This window comes from Chiroxiphia lanceolata, chromosome 14 (genome assembly GCF_009829145.1).
Source record: "Chiroxiphia lanceolata isolate bChiLan1 chromosome 14, bChiLan1.pri, whole genome shotgun sequence".
Classification (NCBI taxonomy): Eukaryota; Metazoa; Chordata; class Aves; order Passeriformes; family Pipridae; genus Chiroxiphia; species Chiroxiphia lanceolata.
In genome coordinates this window covers 20274617-20300265 of record NC_045650.1, presented here as the reverse complement: position 1 = coordinate 20300265, position 25649 = coordinate 20274617, and the positions used below count along the sequence as shown (strand labels likewise).

The following is a 25649-nucleotide window of genomic DNA, read 5'->3' as shown; positions in this document are numbered from 1 at the left end:
ATCACAGGCATCTCCTCACAGCTGGGATGGCACAAAACCAGGAGTACCACCAGGGTAATTCCTTATGTGACTGGCTAAGGGCTTATGCCTGCAACTGGCTTCAAGGAATGGAGGCAAAACCATTGGACTCATTTTACTGAAGATTAATGGTGAAAAATGATTGATTCTGCTCCTGGCAAGCTGCACAGGACTGTGATAACATTTGAGCTCTCCATGGCTCCTAGAGATCACCCGGTGTTGATTTTTTGGGGGGGCAATGAAACAAAGGGCCAGCTGTTACTTTTGGGTCTGGAGGGAAATTTTTAATGGAATGGCCCCTATCTCTCTGAAAAATGTTGTTTGCTGCAGTTCTGAGCAGTCACATGGGACATTCTGAGCCAAAGGATTTTATCAGGAAAAGTATTTTCTTGGTGCCCAATGTTTTTGACAGCACTTTTTAAAGAATGATTTTGGTACGGATCCAGCAAAGCACTTAAGTGAATCCTTAACCTTAAGCATGGGAGTATTTCCTAGATTTCACTGGGACTATTTATACACTTCAAGATGAAGATGCATTGAAATCTTGGGCTGGATCAGGTCTCCTCAGCATCTCCTCCTGCCTGAATCAGAGCTCACTCTGCTCCTGATGAGGCCAGACAAAGCACCTGTTCTGTGACACACACTGGAGTTATGTTTTTAAATTGACTTTGAACTGTAAGACCAAACTGCTCACGACATCCACAACTCAGACCTCAGCCTACGGGAAAGGTCCCTTATAAATACCTGTAGGGGACTTTAAATTCACCCTTTATAAACCATTTACAGAGACAAATTACATGAATAAGTGTTATTGGGAGAATGGGAAAATAAAATTGAAACCCATACCAAATTCAAGTTGACAAAAGGACATCTCTAGAACTCAGTGCGATAACTTTGGCAACCAAGTATAAAGTTTAAAATACACAGAGCCTTAAGCACCAGCACGTGCAGTCGTGCACATGCACACCCAGAAAATCCATTCACATTCCACCAATTTTAAATGAAACATTTGAGGACCAGGTAAACAAAATTCTTGCAAGATGTCTGTTCAGGAAATTAATTTAAAATATCTTCATCGTGGATCATCAGTCATAACTGAAATACTGGTTCTGCAGGCTGGGAAGAACATGAACCATTTTTTAGTGTCACTTTCTGCACCTCTGCTGCGATCAACATCCCACAAATCCCACAGTAATGTTCAGACTGGGGGAAAATCCAGGGCCCCGTGGGTGCTGCAGAGAGAGGAGAGGGCAGGGGAATGTGAGCAGTAGGATCAAAGCCAGAGACAGAGCCAAGAGCCAGAAGCTGAAGCTCAAACACATCCCGTCCCAGACAGAAAAGGCTGTTTGAACATCAGAAGTCTTAACTGTGCTGAGGTCTTCACAGCTTGTGGTGTTTCAGGGTGTATGAGCTGAGGATGTTTCCTCCTTGTGGGAAAAGTGGAGTCAAACAAAACTCTGGTCAGACTCCATGTCTTGTTTGAGGCACAGAGGCCTTTGTTCCCACAGGGATACCACGCTGCAGCCCTGGCCCTCAGCCTTTCCCAATACAGTTCCTGAGGCTGATGCTGAGAATCCCCCCTCAGTGTTTTCCATAGTCCCTATATTTCACTCCAGAGGCTTGGCAGCTCTGGGAGGTTGGAAGAGCAAAGACCTGGAATCCTCATCCACTAGGCAGCACGTATCTTACAGCATCTCCCTTGATTTTCACCATCTCAGGTGTTAGCTCTGCTGCTTCAGTGTTTTAGGGGCTACAAGACTTGGTATTAAAGCCCAGCTTGGTGTTTCACCCACACGGAGAGCTGACGAGGTTTCTCTGCAAATGCTCTTCCTCGCTGGTGGCCAGGTAGAGCTGGGCAGAGTCTTTGGCCCATCAGAGCCCGGGGTGTGGCAGCCCCTGCCCACGGCAGTCCTGCCCCCGGCAATGCCCCCGTCCCGACCGGTGCACCGGCCCTCCTCCATCCTCCTTCTCCAGCTGCTCTGCTGTCGGGATATGAGGTTCTTTGGTCACGCAAGCAGGATGGAGGACATCGCCAAATTTTGCTTGGCTGGACTTTGATTTTTGTTTTTATCTTCTGCAGCTTGTAAAAAGGCTTTTAAAAGACTGGACAAGTCTCTCTGTTTTCCCCATGGGCTCCGCTTCTTTATGACTTTTTCCCCTCTGTCTCCAAAGGGGCTGAAAATAACGGGCTTGCGTTAAGTTCCCTCGAATGAAAATGATTCTATTCTCAAATTGCCTGAGGATGGTGCCTCCCAGAAGTTGATTTAGGACTGTTATTGCAGGACCAGCAAGGGGAGCTCAAGCCTTGTTTACGGTAGGTCCTGCACTAATTGTCTCTGGTAGCGAGGGGATTTCCATCCCGGTGCGTGACCCGCATAGGGATACCCACGGGATGGATCGTGCCGTGGCGGGCAGGGGCTGCCGCACTTCGCGGAACAGCGGGGGGTGGGAGAGGGCGTCCGGTCCTCGGGCAGGAGCGAATAGAGACATGGTGCAGGGGTCGGCCAGAGCCCAGCCGGGGAGAGATGCCGAGCGCCGACACGTCAGGGCAAAAAAGAACGTTTTTCTGCCCGAGTCCGCCCAGCTGCGCCAGATGCCAGCAGGGGGGAGAGCCGGCCCGGGGCGGGGATCTGCACGGCCCCGCGCTCTCGGCAGCCGGGGGGAGGCCGGGGCAGCCGCCGCCGTGCGCCCGCCCTGCCCCGCTCCGCCCAGCCGGGCCGCGGGGACCGGGGCGGGCGATCGCCCGGGGGACGCGGTGGCGGGCGCTGTCCCCGCCGGGCCGGGCCGGGCCGGGCCGCCTCGTCCCGCTGCCGTCCCCCGCTGAGGCGCCGAGCCCGGGCACTGCGGCGGGGCTGCGGCTCCGCGTCCGCGCTGCGCCGGGGCCGCCGGGGGACCGGGCGGGCGCCGCTGCCGCCGCGGCCGTCACGGGGTTAATCGCGGCGGAGCCACGGCGCGGGGCGGTCTCCCCGCCGCGCCTCCCGCCCCGCGGCCGCCCCCGCCCGCCCCTCGCTCCGCCGCCGCACCTGCCCGCGCCCCCGCAGCCAACTTTCCCTGCCTGTTGCGCGCACGGAGCATCGCGCCCCGCGGCCGCGGCGATGGGCGTCGCGGGGCAGCGCCGAGGGTAGGCGGCCCGCGGGGTCGGGCCGGGACCGCCGCCGCAGCTCTGCGCGCCCGCCGCGCCTTCCTCCGCCGCCGCCGCCGCGCTCGCTGGCCATGGAGGTGCAGCTGGGGGTCGGCCGCGTCTACCCGCGGCCGGGTGGCAGGACCTTCCGCGGGGCTTTTCAGAGCTTCTTTCAGAGCGTCTGCGAGGCTTTCCAGCCGCCGCGGGAGGAACCGGGCGCGGGGCAGCTGCCGTCGAGCGCGCCCTGCCCGCCGAGCCCCCGGCCGCCGCCGGGCTCCCCCGCCTGCCTGCCGCCCCCCGAGCCCCGCGCCGCCGGGAAGGCGCTGCCGGCCGCCGGCCCCACCATGGGCTCGTCTTTCCCCTGCGCCGGCGAACTGAGGGAGCTGCTGGGCGAAGCGGGATCGATGCCGCTGTTGCCGCCACCCGAGGCCGAGCCGGCGGACAAGGACGACCCGCTGGGCGACAGCGCCCGGCAGCTGTGCCGCGCCGTGTCCGCCTCCATGGGGCTGGCGCTGGAGGCGCTGGAGGCTCCGGCCGAGCCGCTGCCCCGCGAGGACTGCATGTTCGCCGTGCCCGCCGGGCCGCCCCGCGCCCCGCACCCGCCCGCCCGCGACCCCCCCGCCCGCCTTCGCGGCCGCCCTGGCCGCCGAGCCGCCCGCCGGGCCGGGGCTGCCCCGCGGTTTCGGCCGCGTCAAGCTGGAGAGCGCGGCGGGGCTGGGGCCCGCGGCGGGCGGCGGCTGGGGCGGTCCGTGCCGCTTCGGGACCGAGCTGATCCCGCCGGGCCCCGCGCCACCCTGGCCCACCTTCTTCGCCGAGGAGGGGCAGCTGTACGGGCCGTGCCCCGAGCCGCCCGCCGGGCCCGCCGACTGCCCCGCCGACGCCTGGTACCCGCCAGGCCGGGCACCCTTCGCCGCCCCCGCCGCCGGCATCAAGAGCGAGCTGGAGCCCTGGGTCGAGGGCTACGCCGGCGCCTACGGCGACCTCCGGTGAGTACCCGCGTCCCACCGGCACCGGCATCCTGCACCCTGCATCCCACATCCCGCCGGCCGGCACCCCGCGTCCTGCATCCCACCGGCACCCTGCGCCCCTCACCCCGACCCTGCACCGCGCCCCTCCGGCCGCCCCTCTGCCTCCGCAGCTGCCCCGCGCGCCCCGCGACTCCAGCCCCGCTCTGTCCTCGGTGCTCCTCTCCGCTGCCGCACCTTCCCTTTTGCCGGGACGCTGTCACTTGGGACTGACTGGGCGAGATCGTGCCAGGAGTACCTTGGAGTACCCGGTGCCCGCGCTGTTTCGTGAGATCGTTGTGTTTATCGCATTTCTTCACGCTCCCCGCCGCTGGGAGTGGGCAGGATCGGGATGCTGTGCCTGAAGCACGGACGGATCTTAAGATCGAATTAAAATCCTCCCAGCGCCCGGAATGCGCTGTGCAGAGCAGGGAACCCCAAATGTAGCGGCAGAAAAACATCACCTGTGCTTCCGGGCTGTTTTAAGTACAGGTAGAAAATGTGTTTTAAAGTAGAGCTAGAATGGGTTTTGGGAATGCAGCAGGGAAGGAGAAGTTTGTTTGAGAAGTAGGATTTGATCAAAAGTAATTTTTCCTGGTGAATTAACCTCAAAAAAGGGCGATGAACCACCTCTGTAAAATCGTGTACAGCATCTAAACCAGTGGGTACCTGCGTGCTCACCTGTGAGCACGGCAAAGCACGGCTGTGTTGATGGAAACAGGAGGCAGACAGGGCTGCACAAGCGATTTTCTGCTGGCTCAGAGGCAGCCCCAGCCACGAGTGTGTGAGGCCTCAGCTGGGATCTGCAGTCAAGGAAGTCCTGCATCCACATGCTCACCCTGTGGTGCTCGGGATGGTGGGAGCAAAGGCTGAAATGAACAACTAGATTTTCCTGCTAAATTAGCACGGGGCGACTGTGCTGCCTCTGGGCTTGTTTGTGCTTTAAATGTTCTTGGCTTCATTTGGGCGCTGTGGCAGTTTCCATCCATGCAGTGATTTACTGCAGAGAAGTTGAGGGCTTGGCAAAAAATAAGGGGATAAAATTAAAGATAGGTCAAAAAGAATCCAGCTGTGAGCATCATCCAGCTGTGAGCTTCGTATGTGGCAGGAGCTGTGCAAGCCCCGGGTATTCCTTCGGAGTCTGGATAAATCTCTGCTGGAATCAGCACAGAGGGAGCAGGGAGGAATCAAGTTGGAAAAGTTCAGCGTTCCGGATACTGGCGATGGTGGTGCAGGTTTGTGCTGACAGAAGGCTCGGCCGTGCAGCCGTTCTGCCTGCAGAGCCTGTGCAGGATCCTGCACGGACAGGGAACGTTGTGCTGAGCAGAGCAGGTTTGGGCTCCCGTGGAGGTCCGTGGGCAGTCGTGGGGGCTGGACCAGACAGCAGCAGGTACATTTTGCCCGAGTCATGCCTTAGAGATAAATGACGTTTCCCTCATTCCCGAGGCAAGTGCTGTATCCTCCTCTTCCTTGTGGCTCTGTTCAGTGTGCCCTGACTGCGTCCTGCTTCCCCTGGCAGACTTCTATGGGATCAGTGGGGTGTCGGAGCTGGCACAGTGACCTTTTCAACACCAGTGTCTTGTCCTTTGAACTCCAGTGCTTGTACAGCACTACCCTGCTGCTGCGAAGGTACGATGGGCTGACGGAATTTATCCTTTCTTTGTGTTCAGATGCAATTTTCAAACACCGTAAGGAAAGCGGAATGCTCTGTCGTGGTCTGGCTCAAGGCATGTGTGTTAATCACTGCCAGGTTTATCACTTCATCCTAGCAAAGCCTCCGTTAGCTTTACAGTGTGCTGCTGGGCCCATTCCTGCGGCTTTGTGTTTTCTTCTGGATCTGTGGTGGTGCCAGCACAGGAACAGCTCTGCTGCTGCTGGAGCCTCGTGGGTTGTGTACCAGCATTACAGGCAACAATGCCTGCGAGGAGAAAGGTCATGGGAGCTGAGGCTCTGTAGTAAAATTCCCTGATGGAAGGATAATTGGCTCTGGACCTGCACCTCCCTGCTTGTGTCTGGTGCTGGGTCTGAGCTCCTGTCCTCCATGGCATTGCCCAGCGAGCTTTCCCCTCGTAGCCTCGGAGGATGCAGCCTCAGCGCTCTGTGAGGGCAGTGGGGGGCACTCCAGGGTACTCACCCAGCCTGAGGCGATTGTGCTTCTGCTCCCTGTGCCTGGAGGTGCTGGCGAGGGCAGCGGCACACACAGCCTGCTTTGGAGAATAAGGAGCATTTCAAGGTGTGTTGCTCTCACTTGCTTCCCTCTCTGAATGGTCCCACTGTCTGCCAGCAGGATCGTGGCTCTTCCAGGTGAAGCTCTCCCAAGCTCAACTCTGCCCTGTTGCAGTTGTGGCCAGGTATGGATAAGTATTTTTTGTGTTAGAGTCAAACACCCCTCATATGACACTAAAGTGTGAGCAGTTTGTTAATATTTGGGGGGAATTGGGATGGCTGCTGCTCCTGGGCAGGTCTGTAGCCACTTTTGCCCCTTTGGATGGCAGGGTGGTGTCTGGATTTAGAGGTCCTGACACATCACACAGAAAGACTGAGGACATTAATACAATTTGGATTAATTTAAAGCTTTAGGTACAGTGTCCTTCATTGGGCCAGTTGTGCCTACATGTAATTAGCAAACTAATCCCAGCTTTTGTCACCCCATAGACTCTGAGCTGTTCATCTTTGTGCTCTGGTTGTTGCATCATTACTACTAGCAGTCTCTGAGGTGACTGAAAAACCTTTTTCAGGAGCAAGACACAGCACTGACAGAATAAATCCAAGGTTCTACCATCAGAATGACTTGGAAGATGAATCACAGCGGTGGGTAGGGAGGGCTGGCCTCTGGTTTAAGCTGAAATGGAATCAGAGAAGGAGCTGCTACCAAAACAATGGAATGAAAGAGGAGAAAAGGATTTAAGGATCTCTTGGCTCAGGAAAATCTGCAGTCCATGTAGCTTCAGATGTTTTTAAGTGGCATTTGCTATCACTGGTGTTATTTGTTGCTGATACTGGTTGGAATCCTGGTGTTTGCTGGGCACACCTACCTGTGGCTCCTCTTCCCAGTCCAGCTGTGATCAGGTTGGGCCAGTGCCACATGTTTATGCATCGCCTGGCTCGAGGGCTCTGTAATCAATTCAGCTCTGTAATTGTGGTACAGTTTACAGATAACACCTGCAGTAATTCCTGCCTGTGGAGGGAGGAGATAAGATTCTGACAGAGATGAAGGATGAAGGGCAGCTGTTAACCCTGAGAGATGAGATGAGGCAGGAGGCCACTCTCAGGGCTGCCCTCACTCCCAGTCCGTGCCCAGCAGCAGCTGCCCCAGCATTCCTGTCCCAGGAGGGCTCTGGGAACCCCTAGCTCTGTGCTAACAGGACTCCAAAGCCCTTGGGAAGGGGCTGACCCTCCAGTCTGCTGTTGTCAGTGTGACCTTTCTGCTCTGGGGATTGCCCATAGGGTGTAAATATTTCTTTTGGAAGCAAGTGGAGGGTGGCAGAATGCTGTGTGGACAGCCGGTCCCTCTGGCCCATACAGACCCAGGGACAGGGAGCCTGGCAGAGTCAAGCTTGTTGTTGGCTCCTGATAAATGGAGAAGAGAAAACAAACAAATTTCTTCCTCAGCACCTCTCAATCCTTTCTCTGCCGAGGGGCAGAGTAAGACACAGAGTAACAGCAGCACTGGGGCTGGACCAGGGAACTCGGGGCTCAGAGGGGTGTGAGCTGCTGTGTTACCAGGCTGTGGCAGGGTGCTCATCTCTCACGGCTGGAGCTGAGGTTGTGAAACAAGTGATGTGCTGAGGCCAGGTAACTGGAGCCATCAGGACGCTGGAGTTGTGCTCAGCAAGGAGAACCCTTCGGGCCGGGGGAGCAGCGGAGCGGGCGCTGCCCCACACTGCCTGGAGCACGGCACTGCAAGATCCTCTGCCTCCTCCCGAACAGACACTGAGCCTCATAAAACGGTCTCCTCCTTTTCCCCTCCCTCCTCCGTCTGTCCCTCCCTCTCTTCCCTGCTCTCTCACGCTCCAGCTCTACCTTTACCACTGGGAAGGGGAGGTGGGTCACCTGTCAGGGGCTGGGCTGTGTGGGACCTGCCTGGCTGTTGACAGTACACAGCATCTCTCTGCCTCTTCACTGCTCAAGGGCAGACCTTCCCTCATCTTCCTCTGGGTTGTCCCATCCTCTTCTTCACATCTTGAATTTTTGAGCTCTCATACCCTCTGGAAACTGGTTCCATAGTCTCATGCTTGGTATCAGCAATGATTATTCTGCCCTGGTTTCTCTCAAATGCTGGCTGCAGTGCAAGATCAGGCTCTATGGGGCACTTGGTGTTGGAAGCAGCGGCTGAGAAATCAGAAAATTTTGCCAAGGAAATAATCCACAGAAAGCTTGAAGGACATCAGTGGGTTGGAGTCACATAGGCATTTTGTGTGCTCTGTCCTGTATTCCCGAGGCTTCCGAGCAGGAAGCTGTACAGGATCTGCCCAAGAAGCTGTACAGGATCTACCCATGGCAGCTTTCCTTCTGCTTGTGCAGCTTTTACATTCTTCCTGCTATTTACAGATTCCCTGGTATTTATCTATTGCACAGATGAGCTGTGCTTTGCATTACTCCTTGCAGCCAGTCTTTGGCATGACCACTGGTTTTCTTGTTAGGAGAACTTCATTCCAGCTCAAGAGCCAGTTAACAACAGGAAGTGCTTTGGTGCTGCTTTGAGGACAGAAGTATGTTCTCAAAGTGTCAAAATGCTGATTGGGAATAAGAAATAAAGTGTGTTTTGTAGTCCAGGGGACAGGAGTCACCCCTGGGTCAGTAGTCCCAGGGTGTCATTCCCTGGGACAAGATCCCTGCCATGGGGATGGGTAGCAGCTCCCAGGGCAGGAACCGCACCATGGGTACAAGTGTCAGTGGGTGTGGAGTTGGAATCGTGTCCCAGAGCCACAGAACCCGTGATTCCTGGAAGCCACTGCCCCTGGTCCCTTTCTCAGAGTGAGGAAGGTGTGGGACAGCCCTGGGAGGGATCAAAGCAGAAACACTGTAGCGAGGCAGCGAAGGCGAGTGGCGTCCGAGGGGCAACGCCAGCTCCCCTCACCCCCGTGCCAGGATCCTCCAAGGCCGTGCTGGGCGCTGGCAGAGACAACAGCCCGCTCTGTGTCTGTGCCAGGGGTCACTGCCGCGTCCCAAGGGGAGGGGAAGGCGGATTGTGGGTGGGCAGCGGGAGGAACAGGCACCGGGAAAGCTGATCAGAAGGCAAAGTCTCCATGGCAGGAGAGTGTGCTCCTGAGCTGGGAGGAAAGCTGGAAACAGTGCCATGTATTGCAGGAAGAAATCCTAAAATTTCCTAAAATATTGAAAATGTTGTAGTCATATGGGAATATTTGTTTTGATGTGATGAAAGCAGTTTCGTTCCACAGGGTTAAGAATAATTTGTAGTAGAGAGCAGTAGGTCAGTTCTTTGTGTTTTTCTGTCATTCCCATTAATTCAACTCCTGTCTTGACACAGACCCTCATTCATATTTTATAAATTGCTGTTTTGAAGGTGGCTGTCCCAGTTTGACAGTTCTCCATTGGCAGTTGCTGTCTGGAGTTGGAGCACTCACTGCAGGCTGCTGGGTTTGGGTTTGCAATGGATACTTTCTGCTAGTGATTGTGGACTAAAATTACAAAAGAAATAATTGTATTTATTTTATCATCCTCTGGAATGTTTTAAATTTATCAAATGAGTGTTTACTGAAAGAAAACTATTCTGTGGGAGACTTTCTATGAATTCTAGTAAAAACTGTTTGTTTCTCAGAGCTGCCCTGGGAGACCACAGAGGTCTGTGCAGCTGTGGATGGCTCTGAGACATTGGAAATATGTAGAAAAAAAGAGGATTCCCCTTGGACAGCCACTCAGCATGAGGCCTGGGAGCATGGTGCCATAGGATGATGGGTACCATGGGATTATGTCAGCCCTGGGGCTGCAGTGATGTCTGGGATGGTCCTGACACAGGAGCCCAAAACACCTGACACAGGAGCCCGCACACACCTGAGTTACAGAAGGAGGATTTTTGTGTTTGGTGTATTGCAAGATGACCTTGTGTCTTGAGATGCATCAGCTCTGCCTGTGGTGCTTGGTTCCCGCTGCATTCCCAATGTATTTCCAGGGGCTTTGCAGTCTTGGACATATTTGCAAGTGAAAAACCGCTGGATGGCCTTGTGAGCCCAAAGGCAGCACTGGGCCAGGACATGAGCTGAGCTGCTGGAAGGGCCTGGGAGCCATGGGCTTCTCCTCCTCCTGTTCACCTCAGTTCATTACTTCTTGCAAGTGAATTTTCTTTTTTGAGGGTTTTCTGCAAAAGGCACTTCTGCACCTCAAACTGCCGTGAAGCAAATGCCTCAAAGCCATCATGGACAACCTGGGCCAGCTGGCGAGGGTGGCTGTGTGACACCACATGCAGGTGGTCACGTGGCACAGAGGGCACAGGCACCTCTCGTTGGGGTAGTCATTGGGTAAGACATGAACATTGACTGGAGTGATCTCCTCTTGCCTTGGATGAGCCCAGCTCTACACCATGTTTTAGGGAAGCAGCAATGGCAGTGTTTCCTGTGGGGGTACTGGATCCCTTCCAGCTTTCTTTTCCTCCAGAGAGCCAAGAGACAGTGTGCACAGGAGGCATTTATGCCCAGTAAACAATTAAGAGGCAGAGAGAGTCACATCAGCCCTTAGTGTGTGGCCAGTGCAGGCGTGCCCAGAGGTGGCCTTGGCAGTGGCAGGTGGCCCCGCTATCGACCGTCGCTGCACACTGTGGGGACCAGAGCTGGCTCTGTTTGTGAACACTAACAGTGGTACAAGGGAGCTCATTGAAATGAAAAGGAACTGGCCCAGTTGTCATGGCAAAGACTTGTGACCCAGGTTCTCCATCCAAATTCCCTCTTCACTGTTTCCACTACTGTCTCTGTCTCTGCTGACCTGCCCGTGCTACTCATCCATGTCCAACTGCACTTAATCCTCCTCTCAGCTCCAGATGAGGAGCAAAGGGATGGAGGAGCCTCCCAGGGGAGATCCCCACGGTGAGGGGTGCCCTACTCACCCCTGTCAGCTGCCTGCAGTGGGCAGTGCTCATGGGTACTGCGGTGTGTGCCTGTGCTTTGTTCTGCTTTAAATCTCACCATCGCAACCCTGGTTCCCCTTACTCATATTTTTAAATGAGGTTCAAAGTATCCTCTAACAGTAAAAAAAATACTCCCAGTAGTAGTACTTTGTGCTTCAGCAGCACCTTACTGCTGAAGCACTCATGCACAGCAATTCATTCATCTTCCAGGCAATTGTGGAAAACAAGAATTACTCCTGTCCTGCAGGCAGGGGATGAGGTTTGACAGGAGATTGTGGCTTGGCAGCAGCTCCTCGGTGCGTATGAGTGGCTGCAGTCCTGGCAGCTCAGTGCTGGGGTCCTGGGGCCCGGGCTGGCTTTGTGCTGGGGACTGTCCCTGGGGACCGTGCTGTGTGCTGGACTTTGTGCCCCGTCCGTTGACCTGTTCACTTCTGCCGACCCCAGTGCCCCTCGGGGAGGGCTGACCCTGTCCCGCTCCCGGGACAGTGTTTGCAGGAGTGGGGTTACGGGAGTGCAGCACCGTGCCTCGGGATCGGGCAGGAGCCGCCGCGCTCGCGGGCTGCCGGCGCTGGCAGGGGGTGGGATGGGAGGGCAGGCTCTGTTCACCCAGGCAGGGGGTGGGATGGGAGGGCAGGCTCTGTTCACCTTGGCTCAACTTGGCTTCACTGCTCTCCTGCCGCTGCCTTCTCCCTGTTTTGTGCAGTCTGAGCAGAGGTCAGAAAGAACGAGGTCACCCGCTGTGCTGTGGCTTGGAGCTCCCCAGCCCCCCCCGGGGAGGCATCTGCAAATAGTGAAAACAAAGTCAAGTGCTGGCTTGTCCTCAGAAGTGATGGGAATGATTTGTAGGGACATGGACCTCAGATTAAGTGATTTACAATGGTAGAAATAATCTCAGAAGTATAAGCCAGTTTTCCAGGTATTTATAGCTGCTGCCCTTTGCCTGAGTTAATCTGGCTCCACATAGCTCGGGTGTCCACAGGGGTGGATTACACCAGTGCTCTCTGCAGGTATCCTGGTGGCTTCCCTGTGCTAGTCAAAGAGGGAGGGAGTGCACACTATTAAGTATATAGTGATTACTGGAATGAGCTCGTGTTTCTGTTGGTAGGGCTGAGTGGGTGCCTCCGTTGCACTGCCTGGAGGTAGTGAATGGACTGTGCTGAACTCAAGACACAGGAAAAGTGGCTGTCCCTTCTCAAACAGCTCTGAGGGCAAAAGAGATGGCTTAAATCAGGCTGATAAAGTCACTGCAGAACCACCAATACTGGGACACTGACAGTACTGGTCTGGGCCATCCTTGGCATGAGGGGAGGGAGCACTGTGGGCAGCCTTAGCTGGAGCAAGCACCCAGACACAGGCACATTTACCCTTTTACACATCTGCCTGGAGATCTCTGGATGCCCCTGGGACACATTTGGGGTGTGCCTGGGCTGGCAGAGCCTGCTCAGGCTGTGCAGAGCAAGAGCTGCCTGAGAGCTCCATGCAGAGTCCTGGCTGCTGTTCATGTGCTGTGCATGGCTGCAGTCATAACGATTTATCTTTAACTCCTTTAATGTCTGTAGCCAGGTGTCTGTGACAGGCAGTGCTGAGGGATGTCCTGGGTGCCTGTTGCCTGATCCGGGTGCCAGCACCACTCGTGAGGCTCGGGGTCAAGCTCTTGCTGGAGCCTGGGGAATCATGATAGACTCATGGAATGGTTTGGATTGGAAGCCCATTTCATTCCACTCTGCTGCCATTGGCAGGGACACCTTCCACCAGACCAGCTTGCTCTAAGCTCTGTCCAGCCTGGCCTCAATGCACTGGTGTTGCCTGAGGATGGGTGGGTGTGTGCTGGGTGGGTGCAGGCTGGTGGGTGTCCTCTCCCTCCAGACCAATAAGCTCCAGCAAGGACCAGAAACAGGCTGGCTGCAGCCGCTGGCTTTGGAAAGAGCCTTGGGGGCAAATCCTTCTGTTGCAGCAGCCTCTTCTTTTGCCAGACTCCCATCCTGCTGAGGGCTCCTGGAATTGCTGCCTGTGGGACCAATCCCCACTAATGCCAGAGGGGAGGCTGCAGATCTCCAAGATACATTTTAGAGAGGATGTGTTCAGTCTCTGGGATGAGGTGGGAAAACCCTGGGCTTTACTTCCTTCCCTCTGTGCTCTCTCTGCCTACAGATGGCCGGAGGGGGTTTCTCATGTCTCCCAAGATGATACTTCATTTCTCTGGTGTTTTTACCAGTCCCTCAGCACTTTGGCTCTTGTTACATATTTTAGCTGCTCTGGCTTCTTTGCTGGTTAAAAATGGCAGAAAGAATGCTTTGACCTTGGCCCGTGTGCTGAGAACAGAGCCCAGGCACAAGTTTCTGTATTGGTAATTTCCTTGTGAAGGCTCCTGCCTCCTCCCCCTCGTGCTGATCTGCAGAGCAGCATCCACACATCTTCTGATGTGCCATTGGGAGGACTGGGGCAGAGTATCTCAGCAGTTCCTCTTTCCTCTTGAGATGGGAAAGGAAGAAAGGAATTTCATGCAGATCAGATTAATTGCTTTCATCTAGGAAGTGATGAGATGCATTAACTGGAAAATGAAATTCCCCTGCAAAGATAGCTCAGATGATTTACAGTTTCTCTTGGATCGTGTGTGTGCCTGTGCACATTTGTGGATGTTCATCCTCTTCTTTCTGTAAACACCATACATAGAGATTAGTGTGTGTGTTCTCTTCTGTATGAGGAACATACCCATCCCTTGCCCTGGGGCCTGCAGCATTCCCTCTGCAGACATGTCCATGGAGAACGGCCGCCGTGGCCCGTGCTGCCCGTGGGGAGGAGAGGTGACCTTGGCCCCTGGCTGAGGCTCCGTGAGCCTCTGCATGGGCAGCACAGGGCTCGATGTGGGATTGGCATCGCTCCTTCTCCCCACTCAGACACTGAGAACCAGCCCCTCAGGTCACCCTTGGCCCCTCTCCCACTTTCTGGCAGGGCAGGGCTAGGGGGCACCTGTCTGTCTTGGGTCTGATGCCTGGATCTGTGGGTCCGGGGGGACCCGTGATCCCCCAGGCTGGCTCCGGGCCTCGTCCCTGTGTGTGCTCCTGTGCTTCAGGATGTGTGAGGTCATCCCCGTGAACTCAGCCTGTTCACATGGATTTCATTTTCTGCCTTTCAGTAATTGGCTTTGTTTTCGCATGTTGCCTGTGGTCAAAAAGTCTTTTCCCTGGTAATGGGATCTTCTTGCAAAGAAACCCGTTACTTCCCAGTCTGCTCCCAAGTCTCCTGGGAGCATCTTTAAATGGTTAGAAAAACAAGGGCAGCAAAGGCATTTTTTTCCCTTTCTTGTTTACAGCACAGCCTGTGCCAAGTGCTGGGTCCTTGGTTCTGGGCTGTGTCTGGGGTGGGTTTGAAGGGGGAGCAGAGCACAGTGCTGGGACAGAACATCGCCCTGGAGCTGTGCCGAGGGTTGGACAGGGCTGAGCTGAGGTGGGAGCTAAGGGGAGCCCAGGGGGCAGCAGTTCTCTCTTTGCTGGGTTCACCCTCCCTTTTGCCACGTGGGTGCTTAAATCCTTGAATTATGGCCTGAATTGGAGCAGTTGTCATATTCAGCATGAATAAGGTGGCAGCCTGGGGTTAGCAGGGTGGCCAGCCAGTCCCTCTGCACATGATTCCAGTTAATGAAGGGAGCTCAGTGTGTTCTACAGGATCCCCTGGGATCAGTGGGGATCTGTTAACTGCTGGCCATGCTGTGCCCTGCTGGCTGGAGGAGAGGATGGGGCTCTGCCCCTGCCCTCCTGGCGTTTCAGAATTGGGGTCAAGGCGGGCGCGCGACCACTGTGGCAGGACGTCCTGAGCTGACTATCTTGCTGCTCGCTCAAAGAGACTTCAGAGAACGCTCTCAAGGCTGGGAGGCCTAAAATTAGATGTGGCATCTGTGTTTTGGTTTGCAGGCGGGCTTGAAAGAAAACGATTCCTGACTGCTTTCATTCCTTGCCTGCTCGGGAGAGCACGGCAGAGGAGGAGGGGGTAGGGCTTTGATCGCCAAACTGCCACAGCTCTCTCTGGGTACTGCTGCCCAGCAGGGCTGGTGAAAACTCCAATGTGGGTCTGGGGTGATGGAAGGACCTCCCATGCCTGTGGGTCCCTGGCATCAGCCAGCTGCACTGCTGCATCACTGCAGGGCTCTGCCTTCTGTATTTCCCCAGAAATGCTCTCAGCCCCCAAAATGACAGATCTGGCTGTCCCTGCCTGGTGTCACTGAAAGAGCAAACTGGCATCAAAGTTCTGTTTCCCAGTCTATGCTGGGCTGGGATGCCTCAGGTTGGGGGTGTGTGCCACTGGGGTTGATACCAGCATAGCTGGCTGTCCATCCATCCATCCATCCATCCATCCATCCATCCATCCATCCATCCCTCCCTCCCTCCCTCCCTCCCTCCCTCCATCCATCCATCCATCCCTCCCTTCCTCCCTCCCTCCATCCATCCATCCATCCATCCATCCATCCATCCATCCCTCCATCCATCCATCCCTCCCTCCATCCATCCATCCATCCAGGCCTTGCTGAGGGGCCAGTCTTGCACCACTCCTGCCCCAGCCCTGTTCCACTCCTGCCCCAGTCCTGCTGCAGCTGACAGGTGTGGGCAGCTGTGAGCTTTGGGCACGCTGGGAAGGCCAGGCCATGGAGCAGGAGGACCCGATGGATGTGAGCTGGTGGCCATGGGTTGCTGAGGAATTTGCCTCTGTGTTGCCTGTGTTGCTGAGATCGGTGCTAAGAGTGCCAGGGAGACCTGGCACTAAGTAGGTGAAACCTTGGTTATAATTAGTGTGTTTATGCTGTCTGGGATGACTCACAGCACGATCCGCTTGGAGAATGCAGGAACATGATAGTGTTGCACAAGTTGTAAAGTCTCCTTCAGAAACCCAATGCTTTGCCAGCAGAGCTGAAGGGAAATTCTGCAGATAGAGCTTATATCCATTTCCAGACATACTAAGGAAAAGGATTTTTATGCCTCTGCAGTTGTGTCTCTGAAAAGGTTTGGTCTTGGTGTAAATATGCCTAAAAATAACCCAATTCTGCTGGTAAGTTCTGGGACCAGCAGTGCAGAGCCACCGCAGTGAGCCCTGGCATCCCTCCTGTGAGAGGGGTGGGAGCGGGGGCTGCTCCCCGAGATGGGAGGTTCTGCTTCTTCCTCTCATGCCTGTCCATCCCCAGGGCTCTGTGCCAGGGGGAGAGTGCTGGCTCATGCCGTGTGCCTCCCCGGGCAGGTGCCAAATCCGTGGTATTTGTGGTCTCCTCGTGTTTCCACGCTGGGTCCCGCCCTTGTTACCATCTGACTGGTTTTGCCTCATGCTTCATCCAGTGGAGAAATGAAAATGCAGAATTTGTAGCACTGGTTTCTGTAGCAATAATGCCAAAGAAGCGGGGAAAATATTTTGTTTTAAATATCCATGTCTGGGAATGAATCCTGGCATCCCTCAGCAGCCCAGGTGGGAGCTGACCACTGACCTCCGACTACCAGCACCACCTGATCCTTGTTGCCAAGTTAAATTCCAAATACCTTTGGAGTTCTGTGTGACACTGGAATTATTTCACCTTGGGTTTCTCTCGGCAGCACTGTACCACATGCTGTGGTTAGCTGGGGGACCACGGGGACACCCTGTCCCAGTAGAGTCCTCCTCCGGGGCGTGGCAGAGGTGCAGTGCCCTGGTCCCTGTGGAGGGATGGCTGCAGGGGCCAACCTGGCTCTTGGGAAGATCCAGCGTGCCCCGAGGTGATCCCGGTGGGGGCTCGGGGGTGAGGTGCTTGAGGGTTGGCTGTCTGGATGTGCTGCCCACGGGCTGGAGGTGACGGGGAGTGCTGTGCCGATGGCCCCCAGCGGGACGTGGGCCCAGGGGTCCTTTCCGTGTTGGAAGGCTGGTGAATGCGGCTGCAGTGCTCGTCCTGCTACCTAGAAGGTGCACTTGGGTTGGGGAGCAGAGCTGAGAAGGGAGTCTGCATGAGGCACTGACATCAGTCCCCGTCCTGCCCGTGCCATCCGTGCCCCATCGTCCCACCCTCCGGCAGCTGCTGGGTTCAGTCTGGGACACGGTGGTGCCTCGTTGATTGGCTGAGTGGTTTGTGGAAATGCCTCAAGGCCACATGACTGGTTCACCCAAGGTGCTGTGCCTCGTGGCTGGACACCGGTCCAGTGTTCTGTTCCTCTGGAAATCTGCCCAGCACACTGACCATAGGAAAAGCCACCAAGAACTTGCATCCCCTGTTCCAGAGTGTTTCATAAGCATCATTCCCTCTTCTAGAGGGTTTCATAAGCATCACTGTGCTTTATTTTGAGAGAGGGAAAGGTAGAATTCCTCCTACAGGCACAGAAGTTGGTACATGGCATTACAAGCCCACGGTACCCTGGACAATTTCCTGGGAGCTGTAAGCCTGTACCCTGTCTGGAATCATGGCCATATCTCTTGGAGCATGAGATATATGGATCAAGTATCTCATTATTTGTGATTTCCTTTACAGGCACATTTTCTTTTTGTCAGCAGAGGAGATGGATTTGAGAATGGAAGTTTATGATGTGGATTAAACTAACTGCATAAATATCAGTCAGGACAGACTGTCTCCTTGGGAACTAAGTAGGGCTCTCTGGGTACCAAGGACACCAAGGTCCTGTCCTTGGTGACTCCAGGTGCCTCTGCAGTCACCAGGAGGATACAGTGTAGGGCACTGGTGCTCCTCAAGGCTGCAGCCTGCCTGTGCTGCTTCTCATTTCCTTTTTGTCCCCTTCGTGCTTTGTAATCAGGTGAGTTCCCATCTGAAGTGACCTTGCGATGCACTTGTGCTGTCTCTTTTTGTAGGTACCTGCTCCATCTGGGGAAATCAGCTCTTCTCTGAGCTGATTTATTTAAGCTACTCCCTGAGCTCCTGGCTGGAGCTCAGGTTTTGAGGCAGAAGTCTTGGTCTCAGCTGTACCCCAATGCAGGCAGCACCTCTGCCACAGCCACTGGTGAGGTGCAGAGGCTGCAGGGTGGCTTTGCCCTGGCTTTGCATTCCAGGTGTACAAACTTGCCACCTTTCACCTTTATAACCTCCTTTTCTGATTCTTCCTTAGGGATGACTGAAAGGTGAGAGCCCAGGATTGCTGTTGAATGAGGAGCCTCCCCAGAGGTCTGGGTTATGCTGTGGCTCTGCCATCCATCCCATCAGTGGGCCTGCAGTGCCTTGGCCAGTCAGGTTGGCAGGTTGGGGCTGTCTCCTGAGAGCAGGACAAACAGTGGCTGGCTCCATGCAGCAGCAGGCTGGAGCAGCCTTCGTGCACAACAGAGGAGAACAGGAGGGAAAAGAGCCAGGGACTGGGGTGGGGAGGCTTCAGCTGCAGTGGGGATCCGCCGTGTGAAAAATAAACTGTCAAAATAAATAGTGTATTTGAACCCCCCGAGGCTGGAAGGCAGTGCCAAGACTGGAGAGCCCAGCCTGTTCCTGAGAGCTGTTGGTGGAAGGACCTTCTCCTTCTCCAAAGCATTTTCCTTCAGCCAGCCCCCATTGCTGGGATGTTTGAAAAATCTGTTGTCATCTGCTAATATTTATTTTATTAAATCTGGTGATGATCGAGTTCTCATGTGTGTTTACCAGGCCTGTGGCTCACACTGTGCTCTTCTCTGCTCTCAGATGCTCTTGTGCCTCTGCTGCCAGCCATCACACATGAAAACAAGGCACGGGCAGATTGGAAACACACTCAATGCTATTTAGAAGAAAGGAAATAAAATCAGGGTCCACGGCTGCATAGATTGAATTGCTCACAGCATTTTAACAGATGAGATGCTTTAAAGTTTCCCTGCAGGCCTTGTTATGTGGGTGAGCGTGGTGTGGTGGCTGCAGGCACAGGCTCAGCTCAACACTGGCTGGAGCCAGTGGCAGCCAAATGACAGTGCAATGGGACATGAGGATGTGCCCAAAGTGAGCAGTTGTGCCCTTTGCTGGGCATGGGTCTGGCCCCTCGGTGTGAGTCACAGACCTTTGGCCAGACAGGAGGGAAAGCTAGTTAGTTTTAATACTGCATTTGAGGATGTCATGCACAGGCAATGCCTTTTTAAAGGCAGCACTTCTTCCTGGCAACATTAGAGTGTCTCAGAATTGACAGCGGTTGAAATGACTGGAGAGGGTTCTGTGTCACCTGAGTTCACGTGTGAGTGCTGGCTCAGTTCTGGGCTCAGTGTCCTCCTGAGCATGATGGACAGGCAGGTTTTGGACAGAGTGTGATGAAGATGCAAACCCCTTACCCCTTTCCCTGGAGGGAAAGGTGTGGGACCAGCATGCACTACTCCAGGGTTCCTGTACCAGGGTGCATGGCAGCTGCCATCACTTTGTCCTGATCTGGCTTAGGGGTGGGAAGTCGCAGGCAGGGGGACAGTTGTGCCCTGTTCTGGCTGTTGCTGAGACGGAAACGTCCTTTGTGGGTCAGAAGTGGTTGGCTCCTCTCTTACCTGTGCTCGCTCTTGGCTTTCTGGATGTGTTGTGAAATGTGGCTGCTTGGTGAAATTTAACTAATGACAAACACATGTTTGCATTGCAAAATGATCGTTTCTACTCCCAGAAACATTTGCACGTGGCAGGAGCTCAGTAAACTCTCCATTTCCTTACAGAAGCTTTCTCAAACAACAGTAAAGCTCTTCCTACAGCTGTAAGAGAGATACCGAGGTTGTTTTTTCCCGCCACGAAAGCCGCCGAGCTCCTTTGGGAGAGCCCTGACCTTGGCCTTGGGCCGTGTGCCAGGCCTGGCATCGCCGCCCGCTGTCAGCGGCCCAGTTGTGTCTGTGCCGGCCGCTATCGCCCTGCCCGGGCTGGCATCGCCGTGCATCGGACCACTGCAGAGTCCCCCGCAACGCTCTCGGGGCTTGTTTTGGTTCCACCTCAGCACTCCTGCGGCTCTGGGGGGTGGGTGCAGCCAGCAGGGACCCACAGGGTACATATTTCCACCTGGAGGAAATGTGGCAAGCCAGCTGCTGAGCTACCCTCCTGTCACTCGTGTGCCCTACGCAGGGGCAAGGGGCTGGCACCCTGGGACAGGGGGCACCTGAGGCTCTGCCCAGAGTGCTGCCTGCCCCTGAAACCTCCCCAGGCATCTGTTTGGCTCATTGCAGTGTTATTTATTACCTGCACATTCTCAACGCCCTGGAAATGTCTCTTGGAAACTGGAAACTGGATCGTTAAGGCAACCATTAGCACAGCTCACTCTGAGTTGCCCACATTTTAAATTATGTTTTTCTTGCAATTCTCTCTCTAAAAATAAAAAAGAAAAGGCAAATTGGCATCATTTTAAAATCGAGGATGTCCCTGGGCAGGTCGTTCAGCTCTGGGCAGTGTCTGCCAGTGGGGAAGGTGTGGGAGGCAGCTGGGACTCGTGTTGGTGCTGCAGGGCCCGTGGCCGAGCCGCTCCCCGCCTGCCAGAACACCATCTCCTGCCCCGATCGGACTGCCCACACCCCACGGGCAGGAGCCTTACCCACAGGAGCCTGTCCCATGGCCCAGAACCACCTTCCATGCCTGCCAGCGCCCTGCAGGCTCCATCCCTCGGCAGCAACGGGGGCGAGGGTGGCTGAGCACAGAGGGAGTGTGGGGAGCCCTGCCCAGCCCCATCCCTGGCACGGGCACACGCGAGGGGCACACTCCATACACACCTGCTGGAAGGTGTATCTGTACTTGCACAACTCTTCTGTGCAGAAACAGCTCTTTAAAACCTGTTTCAGAAGCCACTCAATTTTGAACCTGCTTTCAGTTTTAGATAATTAATCCTCAAAAACCCCAGGGTGTTCTGGGGGGTCCTGTGTCTGTCGTCAGGACAGCTGCTGTGAGAAGCCCTGCTGCTTGTGGCACACACAGTGCTGAGCATGGGGAAGAGAGCATGAAAGCCTTATGGAAACAGGGAAATATGCACTGTCAGATTTCTGAGTGCACAGCGGGGAAAAGAGAGGTGTTGAGTCTTTAGCAGAAAGGTCTGGTTCTGTGGGAATCTAATACATGCTGGGGAAATAAGACATTTTTAGCCAAGCTTTCTTATGTGCTGCTGGTATTCCTCAGTAGGGTCTGCTCCCCAACAGCCCCTCACACTGAGTGCCAGGGCTCCGTGGCACAGGGTGGCGGCGTGGGAGGGTGCGGGGGTGCCCTGGGATGGGGTGGTGGGATCATGCCAGGAGGATGGGCAGTGTGCCAGGGAGCCTGAGACAGGGAGACGTTGCTTGCATCAGGACTAGACTGTGGCAGTCACAGTGCAGCCAATTGTGTCTTCATTTAATCAGTAATTCAAGAAAAGTCTTGGAAATGGAGATGGTTGGGAAATGGTGGTTGAGCAGCATCTACAGACAAGTTTCTGATTGTTGCTGGCAAAGAGATGAGAAATCACTCAAAAGGTTTCTGCCTTAAGCACTGAGGGTGAAATTGCTGCTCCAGTTGCTGACCTGCAACTGAGGTGGGGTCTGCACAGCTCCCAGGGAGGGAAAGGAGGGAGCAGCACTGCGGGGGGACAGACAGGCAGCGAGGTCAGAGCAAGGTGACCCTGCAGACTGAGATCACCAGTGGCTGTCCCCTGTTGTGCTTTAATCCCAAAGTGTGAGGGGCTTGGAGATGAGCTGTCCAGGGCTTGGAAAAGAGCTGTCCTTTGGCAAAGAGCCCTGCCCGCTGTGACAGACACACTGCACTGGTCCTCTGGAAATAGCCTGGTCTTGGGCTGGAGTTGAGCATCCCAGCTCATATGAAAACCATTTAAAACCTCTCTCTCCTCAGTTTAATTTATGTCTTTCAGGAAGCAGAACAGGAGGGGATGGATAATCTGAACTAATAAAGCAGCTCTTGTTATCAGAATTAGAATATCTAAGGAAAAATCTGTTTTCAGTGGGTTTGGGGTTTACTGTGGGCCCAAGTGGGGCTTTTCTGGGTATAAAGGTTTTTTCCAAGAAGTCCCATCTTTGTTACATTCACTGTTGATGCAATCTGATTTCTCAGAACCCACCTGAAAGCAACAAACAACGCCAGAAACCAAAAGGGATCTAATTTTTACTCAAAAGTTGCAGTGACCTGCAGACTGTTAGAAGCTAATTGCCTCATCCAGTGGTTGGAGAAAAAGCAAGTTTTAGCAAATAACTCAATGTGCTCCTGCTCCCCAGACTGCCTGGGCATGCTGACTCCTGGTTTGGATAAGCCCCTCTGCTGCTGCCATGTCCTCTGGAAAAGCAGCTTCTCCATGGATTTGATCAAAGAGATCAGATCAGGGTGGGGAGGGGGTCAGCAGGAGGGTGCCAGCCTAGAGGGGAGGATGTGGGCGTGTGGGTGGGGAAAGCATGAGGGCTGTTTGGGGAGGGGGGTGGGCTCTCGGGAAGTCTCAGCTGGGTGGTTCATGTGGCATTAGGCAGCTGGCAGCACTGCAATCTGCCTTGTTTGGTGTACGAGCTTCCTTACTGAAGCCAGAATTCCATGGGCACTGCAACAGCCCGTCTCAGTCGCTTCTCTCTCTAGGCTGTGCTGTCACTTTGCCACACATTGTCACACACTGCACCTGGGGCAGTGTCAGGAGGGGCACCTGGCACGGTCTCTGCATGGTCAGAGCCCAGTTTGGCTCAGTCCTTGCTCACTTGCTTGCTGCTCAGTGCTTGGCTTGTTCATCCCCTCAGTTTTGGGTTTGCCACGAGGGTTCTCCAAGGCTCCCTGTAGCTTGTCTTGGCCACGTTTGCTGACCCTTCCCTTATTCTCTCTGTTTTATGCTACAGGTTGGAGACTGGCCGTGACCACGTCCTGCCCATTGACTATTACTTCCCACCTCAGAAGACCTGCCTGATCTGTGGAGATGAAGCGTCCGGGTGCCATTACGGAGCCCTCACGTGTGGGAGCTGCAAAGTCTTCTTCAAACGGGCGGCTGAAGGTAATGGGGCAGAGAGGAGGAAGGTCACTGCCACAGCATGTGGTGGGGTTCTAAGACCTCTTAAACCAGGAAAGGAGAAAAATCCAGGATAAATTGATTTCTTTGTCCTGTGTTTGTCATTCCACATTACAGATTGCCCTCAAAAGGTAGCCAAACCAGTTTGCCAAAACACTATTCTTTTCAGTGGCATTGAGCAACTTGGTGTAGTGGAAGGTGTCGCTTCTCATGGCAGGGTTGTGGAACAAGGTGGTCTTTAATGTCCCTTCCAACCCAAACCCTTCTGTGATTCCATGATTATCTGAAATGACCTAGTGAGTCCCCAGAGCAGTCAGTTCCTGCTTCTCCTCTTGACTCTCTGGAGTTCTTTAAGCTCCCATCAGCCCACCTGCGATCTCAGACCCACAACTCCAAATCTGGGGAAGGCTTTTCCTCTCCTGCATCCCTTTCAGAGGGTCACTTCTGTCAATGCCTGCAAAACAGCACAACTGTCTGTCCTTGAGGAGCTGTGCTCTGACCTCGGGGTCCATGATCCTTCTCCCCAGCCCCTGAGAGAGCAACTCCTCCTTCGTGTCCAGCTCTGTAGTTCCAGGCTCTCCAGCACTATGTGTGAGTCCAAATGTTTCCTCTCAACAGCAAGGCCTTTGCACCATCTCTCCTCGGGAAAGAGCGTGCAGAAGGACCAAGCCCAGCTGTTTCCTTGGGCTGTGGCTCAGCAACGTCTGGTTTCTGCCTGCAGTTCAGAGTTGTGGTTCCTTGGCAGCAGTGAGAGTCTCTGTTGTGGAAGATTAACTGTCCAGCAATGCAACGTGCCTGTAATCACTCATTGGGCTTGTTTTCAGGAGTGATGAACCAGCACAAGCACCACTTCCTTGGTGCTAACACAATTTCCATGGTGTGTGCTGTTGGCAGCAGTGTCACCAGCCGTGGTGTCCCTGGGAGAGGGAGGCCCCGTGGTCCTTGGCTGGCAGCAGTGATGGAGACAGAGCTTCTGTCTCACTGGCACCTCCCCGTGTGCCCACCCTCTCCCCTCTGAGCAGAGGTCCCACTCTGGGGGTGCTCACCTGCTGTTGTCAGTGATGCTTCCAGATCAGTTATCATTATCCTGCCTGGGTTTGGAGTGTGCCAGGAGCCAACTTGCCAGTGCTGGTTTAGGGAAGAATGGGAGCTGTGCCACAGGGGACATCAGTGTCCTGTTGCCAGAAAGGGTGGTCAAATAATAGTTAATAAATTTGGCGTATTTCTCCCAAGTAAATCATTTGCAGATCTGTCTCTGCTGCACATCAGTCTGTGTCAGGCCAAGTGGCTTGGCTTATGCAACCAGAGTAAATAACAGATACTTGTTTAAGTCAGCAAGTTGTTGTTGATTTATAGTAAGTGGAGTCTTGGCTCTCAGTCAGACAAACTGTCTGTGGCTCGGTGTTGGAGCTGCAGTCCCCTGGCACTGGGTGGGCTCTGTCCTGTGGGTGACAGGAGCTGGAGGTGCCCACGGGGCAGAGGGGCAGCCTGGGCTGCTCACACTGCTCCACAGGCATGTGCTGTGGGGTTGTTCCCTTTCCTGATTGTGTTATATCATTAATTTAAATGGTATTTATGCCTCTTCCTGGTTCTTCAACCTTGCAGTATGGCAGAGGGTTAAAAGTGTTTGGCCATGATGGAATCAGGCAACAGCTCTTTGGCCTGGAGCCATGTGTGTGTGCAGGGAGGGGCAGAGGCACCTGCTGGAGTGTAAGCTTTCATCTTATGTTACCCTGAGGTACGTGGATAGTCTTTTTTTGGGGAGAAAGACAATAAATCAGGCTCCATTACAGGTATTGAATGCAAGGCAGGGCCAGGTTTTTGTCCTAACTCTTGCCTGATGACTGTCCAGCCACATCGTTCCTTCTCAAAGCTGAGGAGCAGTATTCAAAGCTGATATTTCAGTGCATTCTCGTGGTTTAAAGTCCATAAAATGCATCTCTGGAAACCTTGGGTCACCCCTGGAGGCTTTACAACAACAGATCAGAACATTTCCCCATGAGAAAAGAAATCTGTTACTTTCCTGGTGTGGGACCTGTTACCTTCCTGGTGCTGGTGTCAAACTGCAGCTGCTGATGGAGGGAGCAGCAGGGGGCTGGGAGCAGCACAAACAGCACCTTGGAGGGGAGGGAAATAGCTGGACACATTGTTTCTCTTTTATTATATTCTCCTAACATAATACTGAACTTATCTGGCAGGAATTCGGGCATATTTAATCACAGTTTGTCCAGAAGGATCCTGGGGGACACAGTATCGAAAGTTTTACTGAAATCCAAAAAGATCCCATCAGCTGGCTTCCCTTGATCAGCCAGGCAGGTCACCTTGTCATAGAAGGAAATCAGGTCTGATAAGCAGGACTTTCCTCTTATGAAGCTGTGGTGGCTGTGACCAATTACTGTGTTGTCTTTCAGGTGTTTTTCAACACCTCCTGGAATAATCTCCATAACTTTACCAGGCACTGAAGTGAGACTGACAGGCCTGGAGTTTCCAGGGTCCTCCTTCTTGCCCTTCTTGAAAACTGGAACAATGTTCTTCAGCTTCCAGTC

At 54.3% G+C, this 25649-nt stretch overlaps 1 protein-coding gene across 1 annotated transcript in view; it reads left to right on the top strand.

The window, feature by feature from the left end:
* Nucleotides 1-3116: 3116 nt before the first annotated feature.
* AR (androgen receptor) overlaps nt 3117-25649 on the top strand; it is a 39434-nt gene continuing 16901 nt past the window's right edge. The window contains 3 exon segments of the mRNA XM_032701858.1: nt 3117-3755; nt 3757-4125; nt 22937-23088. Of these exon segments, the coding sequence (XP_032557749.1) occupies nt 3232-3755; nt 3757-4125; nt 22937-23088 (1045 nt within the window). The 5' untranslated portion in view covers nt 3117-3231.